Source organism: Aplidium turbinatum, chromosome 15 (assembly GCF_918807975.1).
Source record: "Aplidium turbinatum chromosome 15, kaAplTurb1.1, whole genome shotgun sequence".
Classification (NCBI taxonomy): Eukaryota; Metazoa; Chordata; class Ascidiacea; order Aplousobranchia; family Polyclinidae; genus Aplidium; species Aplidium turbinatum.
The window spans coordinates 22,443,435-22,468,994 of NC_137486.1; the positions used below are offsets into that span (position 1 = coordinate 22,443,435).

A 25,560-nucleotide genomic window follows, 5' to 3' on the forward strand; every position below is an offset into this window, starting at 1 on the left:
TTATTATGGAAAACAGATATAAATAGAAAGAAAGATTTGGTACTGCTGTAGATGACAAAGATTAAGAAAACGATACAATAATATTGATAAAATAAACATTGACTGACGTTAAATTATGACATTACTTATGATAATCGATTGCACAAAGATGAACTTTCATACTTGTGTAAGAAGAAGAGAGGAAAAGCCGACAAACATGTGTCGGATTTGCTCACAGTACAAAAGAAAGATCCGTAAGCCACGCCATTTCGCTGTGTGCAAAGCTTAATGATCTGAAATGTTTGGCTGATGTATTTATTTTTATTTTTCAATATTTTATTAAGAAATTATTTTGCCATCAGGACTGGCCCGCCAGTTTTCAGCTCACCGAAGCGAATCAACCAGTTTTAATTGGCAACACTGCTGCCGGGAGCGAGAGGTTCGGTTTTCACTTCAATGGGGAAGCGTGTGATGCCCCTGAGGAGAACGCATGGAGGGGTGAGGAACGTCATTGTGATTTCATAACGATCGATTTTATATTTGATTGTTTTGTAATCGATTTACAGCATGTCCTAATAATTACAATAGATGGTCACCACACTTCACCGAAATGGCTGATACTACTAAATATCTACATAATTATGTCATAAAAGTGTCTAGTAAGCTCTGTTGTTTTGTCATAGACAACACTGCGCACAGTTGTCTACATGGAATTCACATCTTCAAGGAGGATGGAGTCGGTACTTGCTCTATGATAAGAAACTTTATCATCTACAAAGCTTGGGACTTTGGCATCTACCACCAAACACAAGTCAGCATTGTTGTCAGAAATACCATCATAGCGGATTCCACGGTGAGCAGTAGTCTCTTTGCGGCCTCCTCTGTAACTCTGGTTTCATGCAAAGGACCGTTCTTCTTGCACTTCTTCAGGGTTATCGCTGGACCGCTAACACGCTGGTTCATGTAGGCTACAAATATTGGCTTCAAATTGTAGCAATTCATTCTTTGAACAAATCCCTTCTGTAGATCAATTGATGTTGGATGATCAAAACAGGGCAATGATTCGTAGTATGCGAATATCATTTCAACTATTTGAAGGCTGTAAGGTTTTAGGAGTTGAAAAACTGGATGCTTATAACTTGTGTGTGTGATTAGTACGATGCTAATTACAATACAAACAAAGCAACAGTTCACAAAAGTTCACAAAACAGTTTAAAAACCCGGATCTCAACGAAGGAGATTTTTGAAATCAAATATCAAGAACTGTTAATCAAACGCTACAAAACAAATTTAAACAAACAATTATTTGCAGGAGGCGCCTCCATTCTCCTCAACATTTATTAGATGTATCACGTAGCCTACCTTGTGGGCTGTGGTGCAAATTCTTTTGTAACTTAGTCATGCGGTTGCCTTTTCCTAATGTAATTTGTTTACCATCTGTCTGTGGGTTTTCCACACTATTGCTTTTAATCGTTGCGTGTTTCTTGCCAGTTAGCTAGTTACCTTCAAAGAAGTTGAATTTGAAATTTATTGTATTTTATAAATATTGCAGATTCCTGATGAGGGCTTAACCCTTTGAATGTGGGGGGGGGGCTGTCAATTCAACTTTTTGTATCTACAGTAAGTTGTATCTCTAAAACCATAGAGGCTGCGACTATGAGATTTCTTGTCTTTTCCTAACTTTTTTTCACCTCCATTGAGCTGAAATTTTGAGCGAATAAAGGTTATAAATTAAGAGATATAAGGCATTTCTCAGCACATCCTCTGAAATATTTCATATTCTATTGTTCAAAATTTTCCCACCAGCTAGATGAAAGTAATTAATTTGGCCCATGTCTAGTTAATCCTAACTGTTTCACAGCGTGAAAGGAATTGGCTGTATGTAAAATTATGTAAAAAAGTTTAATCACAACATTGCAATGCATGTTCTTCATTACTCTAACAAAAATAGTGTGTAAACTCACGCTACAATTACAGTCATAAGTCACCTCAACATTTCAACATATATGAGCAGTTCTAAAATTCACATAGTTTTAATTTTCAGATATGCTCAGCGTAAATAATTTTACAAAGTGAATCCCAAGTTTTGAAACTGTGCCTTAAAAAATAAAAGAGATATCACTCCTAAAGCATAAGAAGAATCGACAGCCTCCCCCTCCCCGCCCCAAATTGAGCACGACTGCAGGAGCCCAACCTTCTAAGGATTAAGTTAAGCCGAAAACGTTTGACTGTTAAACTATTTGTAAATATGTAAAGTATACTGTTGTAATGCTCAACCCTGTGGTATTGTTGTGTCTTGCCTGTCTTTGGTACAAATATCAAGAAACCTGTAAACTTTTCTTCAAAACATTATTGTCACCATTCAGTCGATGACTCTTCAACCTAATGTAATTTTCTTGCCTGTTGCTAACATTTGCAGCTCAAAATAAAACCAAGATAATAACAATGCACAGAAGTGACACATTTCACTTGCTTGATAAGTGGCTCAGAATGCAGTGCAAAGAACATAAACTTTCTTTGTATGATGTAGGTGGGTTACTTCCCCATGATCTTCCAACCCCTTGCCCAGCAGCACCAGTACGCCGAGAAGTCGGCTACGATGGAGGATGTGCTCTGTGTGGGTCGGAGCGACCACTTTGATCCAACCATTGATTTTATGGACGAAGCTACAGATAAGAATCTTCTGATCCGGAGTGCCAGGTAGGTCCACCTGGCAAGGACATTCATCTTCGTATTGTTATTGTTAATTCTTGTCATCGCCAGACCAAAAAGTGCATCGTATGTTGTTGACTGACTATGAATAGTCGTAAAACGAGTAATCAGAATGCACCTCTACAATACCTTGATAACGAGTACTAGAGTAGACATGTTCAGAATATGTGCAAACATTGAAAGCCATTTCCTTTTTGTGAAAGCCTCGACCTCTTGTGTCGTTCTTGTGAATAGATTTGAGCGATTGTTTTGAAATCATTCTCTGATTATGCACTAATAGATGTTAGAATTCGGCTTCGGAAAACGCTATGGGATGTTGTCTTGTATGGGCATACGGAGGCCCATCGTACTCGACGTTGTAGACCGCTTGCGAATTTTTAATGATTTGGTTTAATTCTTTGTTGCAAGAAGATTTAGATCCTTGCATGGGCATTAGTTGTCAATTCTGAGCAACCAGCATTGTATTGTGCTTCAATTATGAACAACCAGCATTGCATTGTGTTTCAGACCATCCAGAAAAGCCCCTCTAACACCCACCGGCGGAAAGATGTGTGTGATGCTTCCATTATTCCAGAGCGGACCTAACGGAGCTCCATTTAAGCCGTTTCATTCCAACATGGACTACCCTGCAATTCATGGTGGTCTCACCATCAAAGGTGATTCCACTTTAAGCTTCGTTGGTGGCAGACATTGGCACATAGTGTTATGTCAATGACACATGATAAATGAAACATAAATAATGAAATAGTGTAAGTCTTGTTGATGATGCAAGCAAATCCCGGTCTGGTTGCTGATACCAACAGAGCTATGGAGTTGGGTGAAACATATAAGAATCCGACTCTTAGGTTTATATCTGGCCGACTCCGAACACGCCAAAATCTCTCCGACTCCACAACTCCGACTTCGACTCCACAGCCCTGGATACCAGTAGGTCATTAAGCTTTGATAAGTAATAGACACGTGGCTCTGGAACCGAGATGAGAAGATTGTTGTCATTTCTGGCATTGATGTTGGTTTTTGTGTTCCGGCCTACTTCCCATTAAAACAACTGCGCTATCTTCAGGTTTGCACGCTCACAATTACAAGGCTCATGATGGGAAGAGAGATCTCATTTTTTTCACCAATCCTGACAATGAGGACGCCTATCATCCAACCTCTATGAGCAAAGTGATCCTCACCAATGTGGAGGAGGAGAGCAAGATCTACCTGGCACGACCGAGTCTCGGGTGAGCAGAATTGTTGAGTAACAATGTCACTGTATTTTTAAGTCATTAATTAATTCGATTGTGAAGATAAACATTTTTTCAAACTTGATAATGAACGGCAAGTTGAAATATCAAAATCTTCCTGTCATCTTCACTGTCAAACTATATCCCAAGTATGGACTGGATTGCGTGCAATGTTTACAAGCTTCCAGGTTCCTTGGTAGTTGTATAAAATCACCTCATTAGGTTCGTTGTGCTGATGTTGTTTTTGCTGGTTTGCTGTTTTAGGAATATGAATATTTGCCCTACGTGTTTTAAAATAATTCAAAACAACACACTTGATGTTCAACAGATTGACATAGTGGGTCACCCAAAGTATTTTTACAATCGTAGAATTACATTCTTTATGGCCATGTTGACGATGTTTATCCAACTTATTCTCCCTCCAAAACAAAATCAATCGTTTGTTATGGCCACGAATGTTTCTTCTTCAGTGAAGGTATTTACCTCGGAGAACATTGAAAAATGCAACATCAGAAGAGCAAAAACAATGTTTTATTTGTTGTGCTCAACTTAATATCATTGCCAGAATAATAACTAATTTTAATTTGGGGCCAAATGCACTCGGTTTGATGGATTCTATCCCTAAGTCTGCCCGTTTGCTCAGTAGTTACGCGCCTGGCTCAAGATCACGCGGCGCTGGTTTGACTCTCGGGGTGTGCGCTTGAGCAACGCATTTCAGGACTGCTCTCCATTCAGCGGAAACTAGTGGATGGAGTAATTTCCCGCCAACAACACTTCAACAATCGGAAAATTTCACTCTGCCAATCTCTGTAACCGGCTCTGAGTTAAGAGCCTCTACAATAGGGTGGAGTGAAAAAAGAAAATTTTGATTTTTGCTCTGTAATAGCGATTAAAAGTTGTAGTGTGGCTTGACTATTAAGCTTTGAAAATTTCAGCGTTTTAAAATAAAGTTTTCGTCTGCCGCAAGCAAGTTCAAGATTACAAGGGATGTGCTGATTAAATATCACAATTTGCTTCAGATTTTTTTCCGCAACAAAACCATCGCATGTGACGTCATAGAGGATATTTCTTACGATTCAATTAGTCCATTTAAGCAACATAATCGGAAATATGCAATTCTTAAAAAGGGCCTGAAAAAGCCATTGCAGCGGTTTGTATGTCTGTTGCATTTTAATGAATTACCACTGAGACACTTGATGCATTATCTTGATGGAGTTACATCTGGTCCACTAAGTTTTTCTGGCTCCATTGGTAAAAAACTTGAAGACTGTGACAGTTTACCAGTCACAGAGTTTGAGGCTGTTGATATTCAACTGCCTTCAATTGACGTGAGCTTAAGCACAGACCAGCAGTAGCCTACTGTACTTGTATGGCATCTGTAAAGCAATTAGCTCAGGGCGTTGTGATGCCAAGCTTGCCTATTGTAATCCAAGAAAGATGAATCACTCCAGATGGCTGACAACAACCAATCGCATTTTGAAGCTTTATGTTTCACGAAACAATCCCTGTAAAATCTGAGAGCGTTGGTCTTCTTCATCGTGTATCACACGGCCGTAGCCCAGAGCATCACGCAGGCCCTTGCTCTATCGTTGAACTCGGCCAAATCCTGTGCAGAGCACCTTGCTTTTAGGTCAGGGCATTCGAGTAGATGTTGCATCGTTTGCTCCTGTCCGCATTTGCAACTTGTGCTCCCCATGGAATACCCCCAGTGTCTCATCAAGGTTTTACACCTGCCAATACCAGTTCTTAAGCGGTTGAGGCATCGCCAATACTTCCACGGTTCACGTTTTCTGGGAGGAAGGCTCTCCATGGGTGTGAGCTCCATATTGGCCAATGTCGGTCCGGCTGCCAGTCTCTCCTGCCATAGTTGAACCCGCACATTGGCGGCGACATCGTCATGACCTAATGGGACAACTGAAGCAAGAAAACTTTTGGTGGAGTAGCCTACATTGCCAAGTTATACGCTCCAACGTGGTTTGCAGTGAAAACGCAACCTTCCTGTACTACTTACTGTAAAGGAGCTAAACACTTTGTTTCACGTAGTTAAAAAGTCGCGCTGTCTTAGCGCTGAACTAAAAGCAATAGTTGTCCCTGGTATCAACCGAAATGCCTTTTTTGCTCACCAAGAGAACCTATTGCTGTGGATGTTGGTAGATGAACGTCTGTACAACAGAAAATTAGCACTGAGAAGGATACTTTCCAGAAAACAAGGTCATGGAGATTCCATTCGTCTCTTTAAAGTTCCACTCTTGATCTTTGAAGCAAACGAATACTTTGAACTGATTGATTGGCAGCATACAGAGAGATATGAACCACCACTAACTCGAGACATACCGGACAGTCAGTTAATGTCCTTCATTCAAGATGCTGCAGCTCCAGAGCTTGAATTTCCTAGCTATCCGTGTCACACGCAAGCCATGGAAGGGGCCGTGCGCCTCGTTACTGAAGCAGCATCTGCGGTGTGTGGGCAAAAACAACGGGAGGGATTTATTCGAAGTAGACTGCAGTCAAAATTAGAAATGCCTGTATACAATACAAAACGAGAGTTTTGGGCAAATGGAGTGCTTAATGAGATTTAAACTCATGGGAGTCGGCAGAGAGGGGCACTTGTCCCCCTGGATTTGGGTTTTATAAACGTTTCTTTCCTTATGAAAACGATACTTTCAAAAATGTTTCTTACCTTTGGGCGATAATATCTTTTTCATCCAATTTTCTTCGAAGTAAACCAACATTTTTCCAGGACTATTTTTTCGCGCTTTCGGAAACTATCGCTAAGTATGCCTTGGAAATATCTTTAATTGTAACGTTTTCGCTCGTGCCGTCCAAATTTACGTTACATTTCATCAATACACTTAGCTACGTTGCACTCGTTGTAGCTCACAAGATGAAATTTGGCTTAAAAGATGTTTGCCCCCTCCCCCTGCAATATTTCTGCCAACGCCCATGTACTGTATAAGCTGATGATTTAAAAAGCGTTTACAATATTTATATGGGATCAAAAGTAAACAGGCAACCGAAATCTCAATATTGTCATATTAAGAAAAACACTTTTCTACTGTAGTTTGCTTTACCTTCATTGCACATACTTGCTTAAACTGTGGTGATGAACTTGTGAAAGGAACAGAAATTTGAAGAAAATAGCTTAAAATCCGTGTTTTTTCTTATCAGTTGATCATATACATGCAACAAGCGTTCTAAAAGACGTATTTTCCACTGCATTGCAACGATTTATGTGTAATTTACAACTCTGATATTGTTAGATAGAAGTACCGAAGGTAGAAGTTAGATAAAAGTGACGATCTGCTAATTGTGATGACGTCATAGCTCCAAAATACCAGTGAAAACTTCAATGGACTTGCGGCAGACGTAAACGTTGATCAAAATCAAAAATATTTCAGCATGTGAATACATTTACCACATCACAACTTTTAGTAACTATTACAGATTGATTCTATCAACTATCATGTTTAACCTATGTTTCACTCCACCCTACTCTACAAGTATGCGAAACTACCAGGAATAACCTATCAAGGCTTTGTCAGTCCAAGGATAAAGATTCAGAACCAACCAACCAACCATTCTAGTTTGGATTTTACTTTACAAACTTACTAATGTTGTTTACATCTCATCAGCTCTGCTTTTCTCTTCCACATATCAACTTCTATTTTCTTCACAAACGTAATTCTACTTCGGTGAAAACTTGAAAAATCTGAAAAGTTTTAATTGCCAATTCTTCAAGCTTCCTATGGAAAATTCATGAAATTCCCCATATCAAGTGGAAAGAATGCATTTTATTTACTGTTCAATATAACTCTATTTACTGTTAACTCTATTAAATCTATTTACTGTTCAATATAATGATATGGACATTCTATCTTCCTATGTGCACCAATGAGTGCTATCTGTGAGTGCGGTGAAATGCAGACGGCAGCCCACATAACCAAAGATTGCCTGCTGCACAAACCACCTGATGGTATGGAAGGCCAAGTCGCCATTGACGATGCTACCAGGCAGTTGCTAACCGATGGGTGCCCTGATATACAGCGACAACACGAGAGGAGAAGAGGATTTAAAATTAAAGCAACTTTGAAATACCTCGTGTAGTTCAAATGATCCGTTCGGATGATGTTCCTTAGCAACACGAGGTTTTGTTGAAACCAGCATCTTTGACTTGATGCAAACAATTGTTTCTTCAGGAAGATCAATCCTTCAGATTGTGTTGACATGGAGTGCGACGGAAAGAAGAAAGTTCTCGTGGTAGATGAAGATGGAGGATTCCTTGGAGAGCCAGGAGCTGTTATCCCGCAGGTAAGAAACCTCTTGATTGAGAACTATTCAACTTATACTAAACAAAACCCAAGTTCTAAAATTTCTTCCAAAATTTTAACACATGTTTCATTTATTGAGTGTTTATGACGTTCTCCAGTCACTCTGTTGCTCCTTTCACAATGATTATTACGTCATCATGGAGGTGTGGCGGAGCGTGTGAATATTTACGTGGTGGGTATTCATTCAGGCTGAGTTTGGTTGGGATGATGATAAGGAGATGAGCAGAGGACTTGGAGATTACAGGATTCCTAAGACCATGCTGAGTGCCACTGATGGTTCCAGATTCGATGCAGATGACATTGCTGATGCGAGAGGTTGGTTAATTTGCTGATCAACCACAACTTCCCGCAGTGTGAGCTGCATTGAAGCGCACTTACATTGTAATATTCACGCAGGTATCATCCGCAGTGAGGCTTGTACCTACAAGGACGCGTGGCAGGCTTATGATTGCCATGGTAACAATACCCTCAACTACCGCATGTTGGTGATGGAGAGCATGGACGACGATTCGGAAACCAGAAGAATTTCTCCTGTTGCGTTGCTAGGCAACGGCTACCTTGACCTCAACAATGGTATTTGTTGCGTTGACTGAAGAAACAATTATTTTTCTCAGAAATGTTCGCAAATTCTTTTTGAGTTTAGTTTATAACAATATTCGTCAGTTCTGTAATTTATTGTGCGTTTCATTTTGCAAAGTTTTTAAATAGAGCAAACAGTAAAATTATTAAATTCAATAAAATTCTTTTAAATGAACAAAACAGCTTGACGAAAATAATCATTCAAAGTATATCAATTGCAAATCTAAATAATTTTACTTTAACTGGAAACAAAAATATACAAAGCCAACCCGCAGCATCAAGCTAACACAGGTCATTTGTATATTCTTCCTCTTCAATTGCCCTGTCTGGAGACATTGACGGCCTCGGATGAATAATTAGACGTGTTGTTACAAGCGAAACTTAATCTATTGTATGCTCTGGTTGGTCTGATATGAAGCATAAAAATGTCCACGGCCTTGACAGCCCCATTGCCACCAACAGATCGGCATATGAACAGCTGTCAATAATATTCCTCCATCTCCTCCTCAGGACCACAGGATCACGGATGGTGCTTCGGGTACACTTGCCAACTGAGGTTGTCCACATTTTACACTATCGTTGCTATTGGCAACCACTTCACAATCTTCTTCACCGGGGCGACACCTAGAGGATTGAGATTACATCTTTTGAACGTTGATGACACGGAATCGATTCGCATCGCCATCTGGTGATTGTTTTCATGTTTCGGTTTTTACAAAAAGTGTTTCCTGTTTTTTACCTTATAAGGAAGCAAGTTTAACAGCTTTTATTTTCATGTCCAGTCTGTTACGTTGGCATGGAGTCCGCCATTTGCTTGTGATACTAAGCTACTTCAACAATTTAGCTCCATTGTTGCCGATTTCATCGAGGCCCATGACTGCTACGGTGGTCAACAGCAGGTTTTAATCAGAAATAATTTTTGTGTCCTCAAACGTACTTTTGATTTTGGTTCCAAAGTGTCTCAGAGCATTAAGAATGAAATTACGTGAAACGTTGTAGCTCAAATATTTTGAAAATCTGTAATCGATAAAACTTGCCGGCAGATTTGGGGTCAGCGCAAAGCATTCATCTTGAAACGTTTGCTTGTATCTCTAATTAAAACTGTAGTTGAGGTTAGTTGGCCAGCGCAACGTTTGATCTACTGGAAGTTCAATCTTCCGATTACACTTTATATAACCCTCGGTTGCTTGTGTGTTCACGACAGGTATTCCAAGCCTGAACGCCTTGACATCAAGCGAGACCAATCAGGGAAATATATTCAACCGGAAAATGCTGTTTATAATGTAGAGGAGGAGTTTTGGGATCTGCGCCCCGTAACGGCCGAAAATAAAGATTCATTTAAACCAGCCATCGACTCAAGTGAGTTAGGCGAGCCTGTAGTTTTAATGATATTCTCACTTCTACCTATCTTGATCATAGAAGGAAGTGCTAGCTATCCATCAGATGGTGAGGCATTCAAGGAGTTTTTTTTTTCCTGAAGAAAAAGTTTTATACCTTTAACAAGGAATTAGTGACATTATTGAAAACAAAAACTTAGTCCTAAGCTTTATGAAGGTGCAGTTCATTTTGATGGATTGCAACGGCATAAAGTATTTTCAGATATCTAATGTACATTTGGCTCGAATGTTATTTACGTTGCTTAGATGTAAACGGAGCAAACTTCTTCGACGTTACGACTCAACTTCTTTACGTGACCGTGAGAGGCAGTGAACCTGTTGTCATAGAAACAGCCCCCGCCATCATTGTGGCATTCTCAGTCCCTGCTATCTCTGTGGATGATTTCTTCGAGAAGAATCTGATCGACAACTTAGCCAAGTGAGCGTGATCTCTGCTAGAGTTGTAGGCTATTTCTTTTTTTTCGACTTAATTCTTGTCTAAACCTTGAGACTTATGTAGTTTACAGTTTCATTCTTCAACATAATATTTGCATCTAACTCAGTTTGATGTTCACTACGTTGAAACACGTTGGATATTCTTAGCAATCTTTGTGTTCAGGTTCCTTAAAGTTCCTCCCTACAAGATCCGCATCGTCTCTGTGGTGAGGGAAACATCCGCTAGACGGCGCCGTGAGGTTAACAAGTGAGTGCTTTCATTGTTGATGACAACACAATAACCTCTGTTATCTGATTGTGACACAGTAGCAAGGTTTCCACATTTACAATCGCAATGCTGAAACTAAATTTTATAACTCAGAACGTCACTTTCTCTTCGACAGCAGCACAGCAGGAGAGGAACAGACGATCACAGCAATGATCACTGATGAAGTGAGGACTTCTTCAACAACCAACTCCACAACATCCGATCAACTTACTCCGGAAGAGCTAAACGTTGCAGCCTCCACGGTACGTTGGATAAATTGAAAATCCTTTTAGAAAGAATAATTTTGAACCGTTATTCAAGCGTCTTCTGGCGTTCGCTTTGATGCTTGGCAACAGGAGTGTTTTAAGAGATGATAGTTTTTGATTTTTGTTGATTGCTGCTTGCACTGCAATGAATTATCAAATACTTTTGTCTTCCAAAGCTGCTGGAGACATTCCAAAATGGTTCCATGTCGGATGCCATCAACACTACTGTGAGTGGGTTTGCCTCCACGAAAGCTGTTGTCAACGCAACTATTGGTGAGTTGCCGGAAATTGTTTTACTTTTGGATTTCCCCCCAGCTGTGTTTGTTGACAAAATTTCATATCAATTTATTTTCCGGTTCCCATCGCCACCAAACTTCCACGAGCAGATGAATATCGCTCAAGAAAAGTTCTTATCCAGACAACTACTTTATCTGGTTCAAATCTGATAAAGATCTGGTCTAATGAAGTGGCTGTTTGGGTGGCTGTTCATAAGTAAATGTTGCCCAACCCATTCGCCTTTAATCAGAATCTAATAATTGTTGGCTAAAGTTACCCGTAAACCTAGAGATGAAATACAAATAAATTAAATTAGTCTATCAATGAAGAATGGTAACCTGGTATGACTATTGCGATGATGTGGACGATATAATGGAAACATTGCCTCTCACCATCCATTTATCTCAATTTATTGCAGAGAACTTGGAGGAGCCTACAACGACTGCCTTGGTAAGCCACAAGATCCCGAGAAAAGCCAACATCTCATGGACCTCTGCGGTGGTGGAGGAGTATTTGGAAATATCTCCTCCTCTCATATTGACTTTGCTTACTGAAGAGGTGAGATCCTATATTTAATCTAACACGTAAGGAAACACCATTGTCATACAGACAATGGAAGCGGTGAAAGGATTAGCCAGCTGGTCAGCCACGTGGTCACTAATAATGAACTGACTTGTTGATTCTGAAAGAAAACGAGGCATTTGATTGAGCCACGTTTCCCTCATCAGACTGTTACTTTATGGCTGTTAACCCTTTGAAGGTTGGGGGGGGCTGTCACTTCAACTTTTTTGTATCAACAAGTGTATCTCTAAAACTACTGAGGCTGCGACTACGAGATTTCTTGACTTTTCCTAACTTTTATTCACCTCTATTGAGCTGAAATTTTGAGCGAATAAAGGTTATAAATTGAGAGATATAAGGCATTTCTCAGCTCATCCTCTGAAATATTTCATATTCTGTTATTCAAAATTTTCCCACCAGCTAGATGAAAGTAATTAATTTGGCCCATGTCTCGTTAATCCTAACTGTTCATGTAAAATTATGTAAAAAAAATTTAATCACAACATTGCAATGCATGTTCTTCATTACTCTACCAAAAAATAATGTGTAAACTCACGCTGCAATCACAGTCATAAGTCACCTCAACATTTCAACGTATATGAGCAGTTCTAAAATTCACATAGTTTTAATTTTTGAATATGCTCAGCGTGAATACTTTTACAAAGTGAATCCAAAATTTTAAAACCGTGCCTTAAAAAATAACAGAGATATCACTCCTAAAGCATAAGAAGAATCGACAGCCCCCCCAAACTGAGCAAAGACTTCAGGAGCCCAACCTTCTAGGGGTTAAACTGTCTCTGGGCACTTTATAATCATGTACCACGCGTGCAAAGCGTTCCAAGTGAGTGGGAAGATACCGTAACGATGTTGACGGCAACATCGGCAAAGTCTACACAAAACAAACGTGTGGTGCTAAATCTGTGAGAAAATGTCAACAAAGAAGGAAATGTGTACAGGAAGCAGTAACAAGTTAACCCTATCTTAATATGAGCTGTTTTCGTACGCGGAAAGCACGTCACGCTATCTTAGCCCCGTGCTAATTAATCGCTAATAACGGGAGCTATGAAAATCACAGAACCAAAATATTTTACAAGGTAATAGCCATGTGTATTGTGCGTATAGAAATTAAATTTTTACTCAACACATTTATTGAATTAAAGTGTTTGAGATTAAAAAACGTCAGAAAATCGGTTTTTATTCTAATTTCCCGAAAATAGCTTCAAAATTGAAATTTTTGAAGTGTAACAAAACTAAATAAAAAAATACTTTTGCTCATTAATATAAGGCATTTTTGAACGTTTCTTCATTTTAAAGTAATTGCACTAAAATTTATATTGCACTACCATTGCACAAAAATTTCTAGTCACTTGAGACGAAATGCTTATTGTGAAGGGCAGGAAGGTAGAAAAATGACCAGTTGTGGTGTAGAAAATTCGCGAAGAATAAAAACTAAAAGTCATGAAATTTCACATTTCTGGCATATTTCCTTCTGTGAAATACGTTACTACTAGAGTGGGGCGTCCTCATAAACCCCGTGTCGCTTCAGATAGCGTTAAACATTTCGGAGACGCCTACAGCAGCACAATATCTTGGTTTACCTACGTCATAAGAAAGTTGACCTGGCTGCAGCGTTGGTCAGAGGTTGATAAAATGAAATAATATAACATCTTCATCTCCCATTGCCCAGGATGAAGTTGTTCCCGAGATTGGAGGAAGTTGGTTAGTGGCTGTTCAACTTCTTCGTGACTTATCTGATGCAGATCCTGACGCGATTCTTCTTGGAGAGACACGTCGCATGTTTTCAAAGGTAAAAGATGAAGAAAGTTGCAACTCTGCGTTTTCTAGGACTTCATCCACCAAAACCACGTGATGTTCATCTGTAGAATTGGGCAACAATTAAGTGTTGAATGGAAATCTTCCTTTTACTAATGTCTTCTCATGAACCAACATCACTTGATTACATTGCAGGAACTGAGTCATGGTATCAACCAAAGTGCTCGTTAAATCCAAAGTGCTTGTTCCTATTTCTCAGTTGCTTCTAGAAAACCGCGACTTTAACTTCCATTATTGTACAATGTAGTTCATCTGGAATATTTGTTTTTGTGTGAAATAAAGTTAAAACTGAACAGCATTGCCAATACTAACCACATCTCAATGCGCAGGGGATGGTGGACTTGACGGACTTGTCGATCACACATGAAGGAAGCTACAGATTAGCTTGTGACGTAAGTCCATACACCTATCCACCCTGTTAATAAACGTTACTTTTGCATCCCTGGTTGACTGTGTAGGCTTTCCCTTTGCGTGTTGCACATAAGACAATGCATGCGCGAACTGGGTAATTATGAAAGAAGTGCCGAATCTCGTGTGCGGCAATGACTTGCCAAGCAGGTTGAATGAGCTGTTTATCAACTTGTCTGGTTATAAAATCTTGTTAAAGTGCCAGAAATATTTCTTTGCAACAATTCTCTTGCATTTTCCCTGCTCTCCCAAGCACCAGATAAGAAACAATCATTTTTATTGACATCGCTTCTAAATCACCTTCCATCTCATATAAAGTGGGAGATGCAGAGGAAGTAGTTGATTGCAAACGTGTTTTCCCAACACCGACCAAGTATTCTACTTCATGAAAGTCCTGGTATTAACCAGGTTGGTTGTTTTATGATGCATGGCGGCAATGTCTAACAATGTGGATCGATTGTTTAGGTCATAAAGACTTCGGGAGACATCTTCGACTCTAGAGAGGTCAATGTGACCGTAGTTCGTCGACTCGTTCACATCGCTGTCACCGACCAACCGGACAGCAGTCCACATCGTCCAGAGGATAAGTTTTCCTATGGCTTGGAATTAAGGAATTCTAACAATCAGCTATTGGAAAACATCAACCACAAGGTAAACTAATTGAACAAGGACGCGGGTGCATTACTTAGCATCATAATATTACTTTCAGTCGTCACTTTCGTCTGTATCGGGACAGTTTATATTATTGCTGATGTCATGAAATAGTTTGTTACAAATAAGCATACGTACACGCTAAGGATCTCCGACCTCACACGGAGCTTTCCAGGATTCCACAGAATACATTTTGGGTGACTTTTCGAGCTTTCTTTTTATGCAGACCCAAATTTTAAAATTGTTCGCAATAGATTTCAACTCTCATTTTTCATGCATTTTTATAATACAGTACTGGACTAATTTTATCAGCCGTTTAGACAAAAAGAGTAATTTTTCGTTTATTCTTTTTCGTTTCAACTATACACAGACTGAAAGTTATTAAATGTTTGATGATTATGTGCCTGATCTAATACAGACGTTGGCGACCATGGTCTTCCAAATTTCTCTGTCATTTGACATCCGTATAAAATCGTTCGTTTTGACTGTTGTGTTTGTGGCCCATTGATTCAAGCTGTTTAAATAAGTTAATCTCTGTCGACCTCTGCTTCTCTTTCCCTGCATCATCCCCAATAGTGCTAATTTTTCCAATTAAATGTTTATGAAATGATAATAATCTATTTCAATACTTGACCACCTTTAGCGGGTTATAGAGCAGCTATTTTTTCAGGCATGCCGCTTTTCAATGTTTTACACAAAAACTTGAGTTATTTTTACGACTAACTCATATACCAAAGACAGGCAAGACACAACAATAACACAGGGTTGAGCATTACAACAGTATATTACATATTTACAAATAGTTCAACATATCAAACGTTTTCGACTTAACTTAAGTCCTCATCAGGAATCTGTAAATAATTATAAACTACAATCAATTTCACTTCTTGACAGTGACTACCGTAACTAACTAACAGCATCGAGAAACACGCACGATTAAAAGCACTGGAGTGGAAAACATACAGACAGACGAAAAATTACATTAAGAAAAGGCAACTGCATGATTAAGTTACAAACGAATTTGCACCACGGAGTACGTGATACAACTAGGCTAATAAATATTGAGGAGAATGGAGGCGCCACTGGCAAATAATTGTTTGTTTAGATTTGGATTGTAGCGTTTGATTAACAACGCTTCCTGAATTTTTGTGTCAAATTGGGATTTGCCTTTGCGTAAAATTTTAAATGAGTCAGCAGAGAATTTTTGATCTGTGCAAAAAGAACAATCCATGATATGGTCCTTGATGGCACTTTTCTTTAAGTCTCTAAAGTTCAGATGCTCCCGTACTCTCGTGGTCAAATGTCTGGTGGACATACCGATGTACGTCAATGCCGAATCACACGGACATGTAAAACAATATACGACATTTGAGCAGAGAGACGAAGGCGTCTGGGACTTTAGTTGAAAATACGAACTAATTTTAAATGTTTTATAAACAGGAAAAACGTCCACATCAAATTTATTTTTCATAAACTGTCCGATTTTACGAGCAAACGTTTTGGATTCTTTTCCCACAAACGGAATGGACAAGCAATGCTTCACATTTAACTCATTTTCAGCCTTTTCTTTTTGGTTGGAATTCTCAGAGATAAAACGATTCCATATTTTCTCAAAGTACAATTTTGGATAACCATTATTATAAAACATTTGTTTCAATTTCTCTATTTCAATATTAAAAAGAGCATCATTGCAGCAAATCATTTTAGCCCGAGCTAATAGGCACAAGATCAAACCAGATTTCCATTTCAATGGGCATAATGCATCAAAGTTCAAAAACAAACCAGTATGAGTTGGTTTGCGCCAAACCCAAGTATCAAATCCAGTGGCATTAATTTTAATTTCAACGTCCAAAAAAGGAAGGGTTTCACGTGCTTTTTCGATTGTAAATTTAATGTTTTTATGTTGAGAGTTCAGCATATCTAAAAAGGTTTCACATGAGGTTTCTTTATTGAATACCGCAAAAATGTCATCAATGTAACGTAAGAACAACTTCGGGTGAAATGCTAGATGTTTTTCAAATAATTTTGTTTCCAAATGTGCCAGAAAAAAATTAGCAATAGTAGGGCCCAATGGAGATCCCATGGCCACACCGTCAATTTGTTTAAACAATTGGTTTTTATACATAAATATGCCTTCGGTAGCTAAATTCATTAACTTGACAAATACGTCACGCTTGAAAGGTAATTGAGTTGGTTTTGTTTCCGAATAAATGTAATCAGCAATGATGTTAACTGTCTCTTTCAAAGGTACGTTCGTAAACAGAGATTTAACATCAAAACTGACCATCATCTGTCCAGAAGACGGAGAATAATCTTTTAGTTTTTCTAAAAAATGACTTGTGGAGTTAAGCATATACGAATTTGGAATGTACGGTTTAATCCTGCTATCTAAGAATTTTGCCAGTTCATATTCCGGAGAGCCTATCATAGAAACAACAGGCCGAAGAGGGTTACCTTCCTTGTGCACTTTTACCAAGCCGTATAATTTACCGGGGTTACTGCCCGATGGAATCAGTTTTGTTATCAATTGTTTGTCGAAGTCTTTAAAGTACTTACGGATGTAGTACGCAATTGACTTTTCTTTTGAAATGATGGGATGTGATTTGCCGCTGTCTGAAATACGTTCAAACTTCGATTTATCATTGACTATAGAGTCCAGTTTCAGATAGTAATCCGAGGTGTTTAAAATTGCTGTCCCTTTTCCTTTATCAAATTTACAGATCTTGATGTCTTTGTTTTTTGATAGAGTGTTCAGAGTTCGGTGTATTATTTGATTTCGTTTTGACGAGCAAGCACGTTTTGCATCAGACATGAATCGTTTAACCATAAACTTAATTTCATCCTTAGATTCATCGTCAAGCGTGATTTCTTTTTCTTTCCTTGCCGAGTAAATTAATTGTTCCATGTTCGTTTTTATGCTGTCAATTTGAACTTTTTTCGGCAAAATGTGATGGTCTAATCCAAACCGCAAAGCGTCTTCTTCCAATAGACTGAGTTTCTTGCTACTCAAATTTATAATACAATTAGGAGATTTGTTTCGCTGTCGTCGCCAGAGGTTGGTGAGCTTTTTTTGGTGAACATCAAGAGTTTGTTTTGCAAAGACTTTAAATTGTTCTGACAACAAAGATATTAAACATGTTTTCTGAAAGAAACTGAGTGCTGCTAGCGTCTGTCTCTTGTTTTCCTCATATTTGCTTTCCACAATGCGCAATTCCCGGCTAATTTCTTTTAACTTTCTGGTTACAATGATTTGATAGAGTTCATCCGGCTTTTTATAAACACTTAATCGTGGCGGTTTAAATTTCAAAAATTCTGGGCATATTTTTAAATTTAAGCATGTTTCAAAATATCGTTTGTCCAATCTCAATTTGACTAATTTTCTTCCGCAGCGCTCTATGCTTCTGAGCTGGTTTACAGGAATACCTCTCTTGTTGCTGATATGATAATATAGTTTCGGGAGAGAGTTTGCTTTTTTATACCAAAGACAGGCAAGACACAACAATAACACAGGGTTGAGCATTACAACAGTATATTACATATTTACAAATAGTTCAACATATCAAACGTTTTCGACTTAACTTAAGTCCTCATCAGGAATCTGTAAATAATTATAAACTACAATCAATTTCACTTCTTGACAGTGACTACCGTAACTAACTAACAGCATCGAGAAACACGCACGATTAAAAGCACTGGAGTGGAAAACATACAGACAGACGAAAAATTACATTAAGAAAAGGCAACTGCATGATTAAGTTACAAACGAATTTGCACCGAATTTGCACCAAACTCATACTGGTTTGTTTTTGAACTTTGATGCATTATGCCCATTGAAATGGAAATCTGGTTTGATCTTGTGCCTATTAGCTCGGGCTAAAATGATTTGCTGCAATGATGCTCTTTTTAATATTGAAATAGAGAAATTGAAACAAATGTTTTATAATAATGGTTATCCAAAATTGTACTTTGAGAAAATATTGAATCGTTTTATCTCTGAGAATTCCAACCAAAAAGAAAAGGCTGAAAATGAGTTAAATGTGAAGCATTGCTTGTCCATTCCGTTTGTGGGAAAAGAATCCAAAACGTTTGCTCGTAAAATCGGACAGTTTATGAAAAATAAATTTGATGTGGACGTTTTTCCTGTTTATAAAACATTTAAAATTAGTTCGTATTTTCAACTAAAGTCCCAGACGCCTTCGTCTCTCTGCTCAAATGTCGTATATTGTTTTACATGTCCGTGTGATTCGGCATTGACGTACATCGGTATGTCCACCAGACATTTGACCACGAGAGTACGGGAGCATCTGAACTTTAGAGACTTAAAGAAAAGTGCCATCAAGGACCATATCATGGATTGTTCTTTTTGCACAGATCAAAAATTCTCTGCTGACTCATTTAAAATTTTACGCAAAGGCAAATCCCAATTTGACACAAAAATTCAGGAAGCGTTGTTAATCAAACGCTACAATCCAAATCTAAACAAACAATTATTTGCCAGTGGCGCCTCCATTCTCCTCAATATTTATTAGCCTAGTTGTATCACGTACTCCGTGGTGCAAATTCGTTTGTAACTTAATCATGCAGTTGCCTTTTCTTAATGTAATTTTTCGTCTGTCTGTATGTTTTCCACTCCAGTGCTTTTAATCGTGCGTGTTTCTCGATGCTGTTAGTTAGTTACGGTAGTCACTGTCAAGAAGTGAAATTGATTGTAGTTTATAATTATTTACAGATTCCTGATGAGGACTTAAGTTAAGTCGAAAACGTTTGATATGTTGAACTATTTGTAAATATGTAATATACTGTTGTAATGCTCAACCCTGTGTTATTGTTGTGTCTTGCCTGTCTTTGGTATAAAAAAGCAAACTCTCTCCCGAAACTATAACTCATATATATATTTTAAATGTTGTAAGTGATGAATTTTGTTGGTTATTAGATCGTCATACATTTAACCCTTCAAAATATCCAGTATAGGCTACTTTTAGATGGATTAATATCCGGTAAATTACCAGACCATGAAGCATCTCTGTGTGGTTTTTATTTGTGCAATCGTAGATCTTCTTTGTCGTATGGTGAGGGGCTGAATGTTGATGCAGTGCTCGTGGCTTATCTGCAATGTCCATATTACTCTTTGATTTGTGGATTCAAGTGAAATCTCAATACTTCCAAGTACTTTGCTGGGATCATATATCCTTTAACATCAAACAATCTGCTGGTACCATAAACGGAAATAGCACCCTATACCATTATTTTTGTTGGGAATGTATTTCTCAAAAAGGCAGGTCAAAAGTCTACTCTAGTCCTTGTCCTTATCGTTTGAACTCTGTTATCCAGAATAGCTAAAACTATTCACCAGAAAATGTACCCCAAAAGAACGAACGTTTTTGTTGGTTTAAAATAATGTGTAAAGTAATACAGCGGTTTTTTACCTGTTACCAATATTATACAGTCCAGCCGCTGCCTGCACATTCCATGCAAGTTGAAAAGCTTTTATCTTCTCTGTCAGCAAGGCTTTTCTCTGGATCGATACGCTTTCAGACTAACTTTGCATATCTGTTTACTGACACTTTTGGGATGCGATTAACCCCTGACTGCCTAAAACTGATGAAATTATCTTAAAATAACTCCTCTTACGGAGAAGCATCTTTAATACCTTCCTGTCAAGTATGAGTGAGGTTTTTCGTTTTCTTCCACATTTTCCAATTCTTTTGGCTTCCATACCTTCACAATCATTCTTTTTTTTTTAATTTGATCTAATAATATACAAGTAGAGAAAATTTTGTTTCTTGCAAGTTTGTTCTGTTATACACAACAAGTAGTCTCCTTCAACACTTCATGAGCCCCTTTTCGTAAGGACTTAAATTACTCAAACTGCCAATTTTTAAGCGTTTTAGAACTGTTGACTTTTGGCTATTGCACTGCACGAAAACTGAAAGCAACTTCCATTTTTGTATATTCGTGAACAATGCTTTTTATAAAAGAGTAAAGATGATGATTCTATGATATTATTGCATTGGATTCATTATCATATGCGGTCTCCGAGACGACGGTTGGCTGTCTTGTCCATTGCCCCTTGCAGCTGTGCTGTCCGGGTGGAGGCTCTTGGTTGACAAGTTTTGTTTGGCATCTGCTTGGGTGCAGATGTTACTCACAGGATGGGGCACGAGAAGCCACTAGGCTGACGAGGAGCCACGAGGTTGGCTGTCAATTGCATCCACATGTCACGTTCTTCTACTATACTTTAGCTTCCCCGATGCTTGACAAGTTAGCCCACTGTTTACATCATCTCTCCAAGTTCTTCTTTCCCTGCACCTCTTTCCTTCCACAATACCTTCAATAAACAATTGATGCAGTTGTCCTGCCGATTCTCTCATAACATGTCCAACGAATTTCTTCTTTTGTTTTGCTAAATCGTTTACCCATCTGTCTTGTACCTCAATTCATTTTTTAATTGCTTCGTTGGTAACGTGTTTTGATATGGTTTAGCCACAATATATCTAACGTCATAATGCAATACAGATAAAAGTATAAATATAAATATATAGGCTATACATACAAAAACATGTAGCGGCGCGTTGTTCATTAATGTACAGTCGTCGTCAGGACGACAACACTTCTGAGCACGATAGTGGCGCGATATGGCCAATGGTCTATGCTATTGATTCGCTTATTGATTCATTCCAACACAGCAAGCATGACGTTGGATTAGTTACCATAAACTCTTGCCGCCTCATTTTAGAATTTTTGCTTTAGATTTTTAGTTGAAAAGCAAAATGGCTGATAATTTGTCGAGTACTTGTAGCCTACAATCGATGTCGTGATATAACTTTTAAATACAACGAGGCAAGACAAAAAGTATCTTGAACCTCAGTTGGTTCATGAGATTTCCAGGTTTCTATAGCGAGAGATGAACATCGGTTCATCTGCAGGTAAGAAACATCTTGGTCGACGCCATGTGGCAATCTTTTCTCACCTTTTACGTCATTTCCAACAGGGTCTCATATGGGAGGGACACATTATCTTGGATGATTCCATGAACTATGGCGACACTCGCATCGAAAACGGATCAGTGAGCTTCGAAATTACATCCCCGAAAATGATGACGCCATCCTTCATGCTCCTGAACACGGAGGCTAACGTTTCGTATCATCTGATCCTCGAGATTCAATCCACTCCTCCGGAGTATGAATTCTCCATGGTGCTCCCTCCAATTCAGGTAGGAGAGGAATTATGGTTTCCACAATTATATTTAATTGTTTGCAAAATTATTCTTTAAGAAGTTTGCTTCATTGTCAATCACACATCACGGTATTCTGACCCCTCTTAGCCTTTTTTACCACGGAAGCGTAGACTTTTAATTGTACTGTAGTTGTCTGCAATCAGGTTAAATTTGCACAGAATATTGCACTTGAACCAACAACTACGCAAACTTTTTTCGTGTCATTATTGAGCAAGAGCCTGATAGCGATGGCCTTAACGCATCACGTGAGAGTATAGGCTATTTGCGGAACACCAGTTAAAACCTGGTGAGCTGACAGACAGAAGTAAGAAAAACGCACCAAATTTCAATATCATTGTTTCCTTTATTGGTTGTCGGCAATTTCGATCGAGAGATTATTTATCTTGGGATTGTGAAATCTTCCTATGAAATCCATCCTCGTTAATTGAGCGCGCCTTTCGGAAGGTTTGAACCAACATCATTGGTGGGCGATCAGAGTGGGCAGTTTGAAGCTTTGTACAATTATTCAAACCCTGTAAAACTGATACTTAGTCTATTGTAAATATTGACGTTTTGCTTGAGTCAAGGTTGACTGACTTCATTTGAAACGTCAACCCTACTCCTAACAAAAGTTGTTATTTGCTTTTTGTTTTCAGTTTATTGAAAGTGAAAAGAATACAACCGATAATAACACAACTGAACCTACAGGTAGGTGGGAATAATTGCCTTGTAATATTTAGCCTCCAAACAGGCTAGCACCATCTGTAGTGCTAGTTGGTTTTCATGCTGTGGTTTTCTTCGCATGAGGAGATGTTCTGGTCTTATAAAAATATAGATGTAAAGATAGTTGTAACAGCAGGTTGCAAACCTCTCCAGTCAAATCTGGTCCAGTTAAACAAAACGTCTGGTCAGTGATGACCTATCTACTGCTATTGTTGTCAATGGCATGCTTATAGGCTTATGTGTTTGTTCATATAATTTTTGCTAATAATTTCATTAGAACCTCCTGTCGTAGTTGGCCCTCCAGAGTTGAACTGCCCGATGTTTGAAACTGCCACTAAGTGCAACCAAAGATCCCAGTGGCTGTGCGAATACATTCGATGGAAAATTGATTTTTCCTTGAATTGGCGACGAACTTTCAACAAGTGGAGGTGGGATTGACGTGGCAGCTGTCAATCAAATATAATTATAACTGTTTTGATTCGAAAAAAAGTTTACACTATAGATTATTTCTTGAGCCTTTAGGGACAGCAGTTATAGTCTTTCACCGCCCAAGGTTATCCATACTTTTTCCGGACACCACCGAAGCTCTGAACATCCAAATTTCAGTCTCATCACAAGATTCATAATCCGGCGTCACAGACTCAATTCTATCCGCGGTGTTTTTCTTGGTGTTATAGTTTCAAGAAATAGAAATAGCTACTTCCCTTAGCTTTCGTCCGGTGATGCAACCAGTTCTCAACGGTTCGCAGAAACCGGGTCTTAAAAAATATCAAAACTAAACCGATCCAGTTGATGGGTCAAAACTGAGAGTTGTAGCAAGCGACGAAGTGCTGGTTCTTACATTTTTATTGAGCTGATAAAACAATTCAAGGTGGTCAGGATTCTGCTACTTATTTGGGGAATCATTACCAACATCAACCTCTCCATTGCAGGATAGCCGCAAACTGGAGAGATGTTTTTAGTATGGAGGAGACCTCGCAGCAGTGCCACCAGCTGGAAGTGAAATGCAAGAACGTTGACAAGTGGGGGGAAGTAGAGGACTCCCACGGTTGCTCGCTGCCTTATTGTCTTGATGGTTATTGTAAGTTCATTGTATTAATTACAAATTCGTTCATGATTTCCTTCTTTGAGGAAAAGATTGAAATGTTTATTTGAATCACCTTTTGAACCAACCCTAACAGATTCATATACTTAATACTTATGGGATGAAAATCTTGACTTGGATTTTTTAACCTGTGAGGATGTATATCATTATCCAAGATGCTGGTAAAAAATACTGTAGATAAACTCTTCTGAATATTATGTTCTAGTAATATTCATAATTGCAGAATGTTAAAACATCTGCAAGGACATTTATGCCAAAGTTCTCAACATTTCAAAGTATTTCAGCATTTAATCGTCTTCATCAACAAAACCAATTCTATCTTCTCTTTTTAGACGAAAGCGGTCCCAGATTGTCCGAATGGAAGAGGGATCAGAATCTCTGGAGGAAGATGTTCAAGAAATGGGAAGAGTTATTGAAGGAGCTTAACACCGTCAACAGCGAAGACCAATGTCTCTAAAATCTTCACCGCAGCAAAAGCATAGGCCATCATTCTCTTCACTCCTAAATGTTTTCAATTTCTGTCTTTTATTTGCACTTCTTATAGAGACATTTCACGTTTAGAACTATTCCTTGAGCAAGGTATAAATATATCTACCGGTGACTCTTCAAAGACGCATCGTTGGACATAGATATCATGTTTGGTTAGCTTAATTTTAAATTTCGTTACATTGCAACAACATAGTTATTTACGCACCGTTCTTAACTCAACTATTTGGTTTTGCCACAAGTGCTGATGGAATGGTCATGATCCATAACATTTAAGTATAAAACCACAGCAAATGTGATTGATTCAAATCCATAAAAAATTTAATTTTCATGTTTGTTAACAGCTGTTAAAGTGTTCACTTAAGTTGCGTTGAATTTGTTTTCACAAAAACGATTTCTTTTGCAAAGATTTAAATCGGCTGCATAAGATTACCCAACGGCGAGGAGTGGTGATGTAGTTGAAGGCAAATCATTTAAAATAACCAAACTTACAACAATGTGACTCTGGGATCTTTGTGGCAACTTGCATCAATATAGCCTGATATTCAAAACGAACGGTAGTGAAGATAATTGTTGTGCTGTTATCGATGTTATTTCTTCAAATTGTTTTCTAATATCATGTGGTGCTCTTTGGCATCAGGGCTGGACTTGCCAACAAGCTCAATAGGACTTCTGTCTTGATCCTCAAAGAGATTCATTGAAGCAACGTTTTCTACTGAACTGGAAAAAAGCTGAGAAGCACATGGGGATTGCTTAGTTCACAGTGTGGCAGCCCTGCTTGTTGTCATTGTAGTAGATTTTGAAAATATAAGTAGCTCAAGCAAATGTTGCTCTCTGTGATAGTTTCAATGAAGGAAGGTTAATTTACTGGTTTGTTATTAATAATTATAAATGGGTTTAATACAAACTATACTGTAGTTACTTTTGATTGTGCAAAAATTGGATTTTATTTTTGGGCTGAAAACCTTGCAATGGCGTTGTAGTACTGAAGGGAATTCTTGAATCAAACCTCAACAGGATCCACAAAGTAGTATTTTTACTAAACGGGTTATTAATTAGTTCTACAACTCAAGTCTTCAATTTGCATGGTCCCCATACACTAAACTATAACGCAACATGCACAAGATTT

The 25,560-nt window shown here is 38.4% G+C and overlaps 1 protein-coding gene across 1 annotated transcript in view; it reads left to right on the top strand.

Moving 5' to 3' along the window:
* The window catches only part of LOC145784078 (fibrocystin-L-like), a 69,717-nt gene extending 44,396 nt beyond the window's left edge, over window positions 1-25,321 (top strand). The window contains exons 66-88 of the mRNA XM_082595831.1: window positions 342-477; window positions 663-832; window positions 2,510-2,679; window positions 3,199-3,347; window positions 3,755-3,917; window positions 8,117-8,228; window positions 8,437-8,563; window positions 8,645-8,821; window positions 9,338-9,515; window positions 10,032-10,186; window positions 10,471-10,642; window positions 10,823-10,906; window positions 11,043-11,169; window positions 11,349-11,445; window positions 11,867-12,006; window positions 13,697-13,816; window positions 14,172-14,234; window positions 14,716-14,901; window positions 21,893-22,114; window positions 22,774-22,825; window positions 23,118-23,268; window positions 23,773-23,921; window positions 24,278-25,321. Coding sequence (XP_082451957.1) covers window positions 342-477; window positions 663-832; window positions 2,510-2,679; window positions 3,199-3,347; window positions 3,755-3,917; window positions 8,117-8,228; window positions 8,437-8,563; window positions 8,645-8,821; window positions 9,338-9,515; window positions 10,032-10,186; window positions 10,471-10,642; window positions 10,823-10,906; window positions 11,043-11,169; window positions 11,349-11,445; window positions 11,867-12,006; window positions 13,697-13,816; window positions 14,172-14,234; window positions 14,716-14,901; window positions 21,893-22,114; window positions 22,774-22,825; window positions 23,118-23,268; window positions 23,773-23,921; window positions 24,278-24,402 — 3,225 coding nt within the window. The 3' untranslated portion in view covers window positions 24,403-25,321. The remainder of the gene's footprint in view (window positions 1-341; window positions 478-662; window positions 833-2,509; window positions 2,680-3,198; window positions 3,348-3,754; window positions 3,918-8,116; window positions 8,229-8,436; window positions 8,564-8,644; window positions 8,822-9,337; window positions 9,516-10,031; window positions 10,187-10,470; window positions 10,643-10,822; window positions 10,907-11,042; window positions 11,170-11,348; window positions 11,446-11,866; window positions 12,007-13,696; window positions 13,817-14,171; window positions 14,235-14,715; window positions 14,902-21,892; window positions 22,115-22,773; window positions 22,826-23,117; window positions 23,269-23,772; window positions 23,922-24,277) is intronic.
* The last annotated feature ends 239 nt before the right edge of the window (window positions 25,322-25,560 follow it).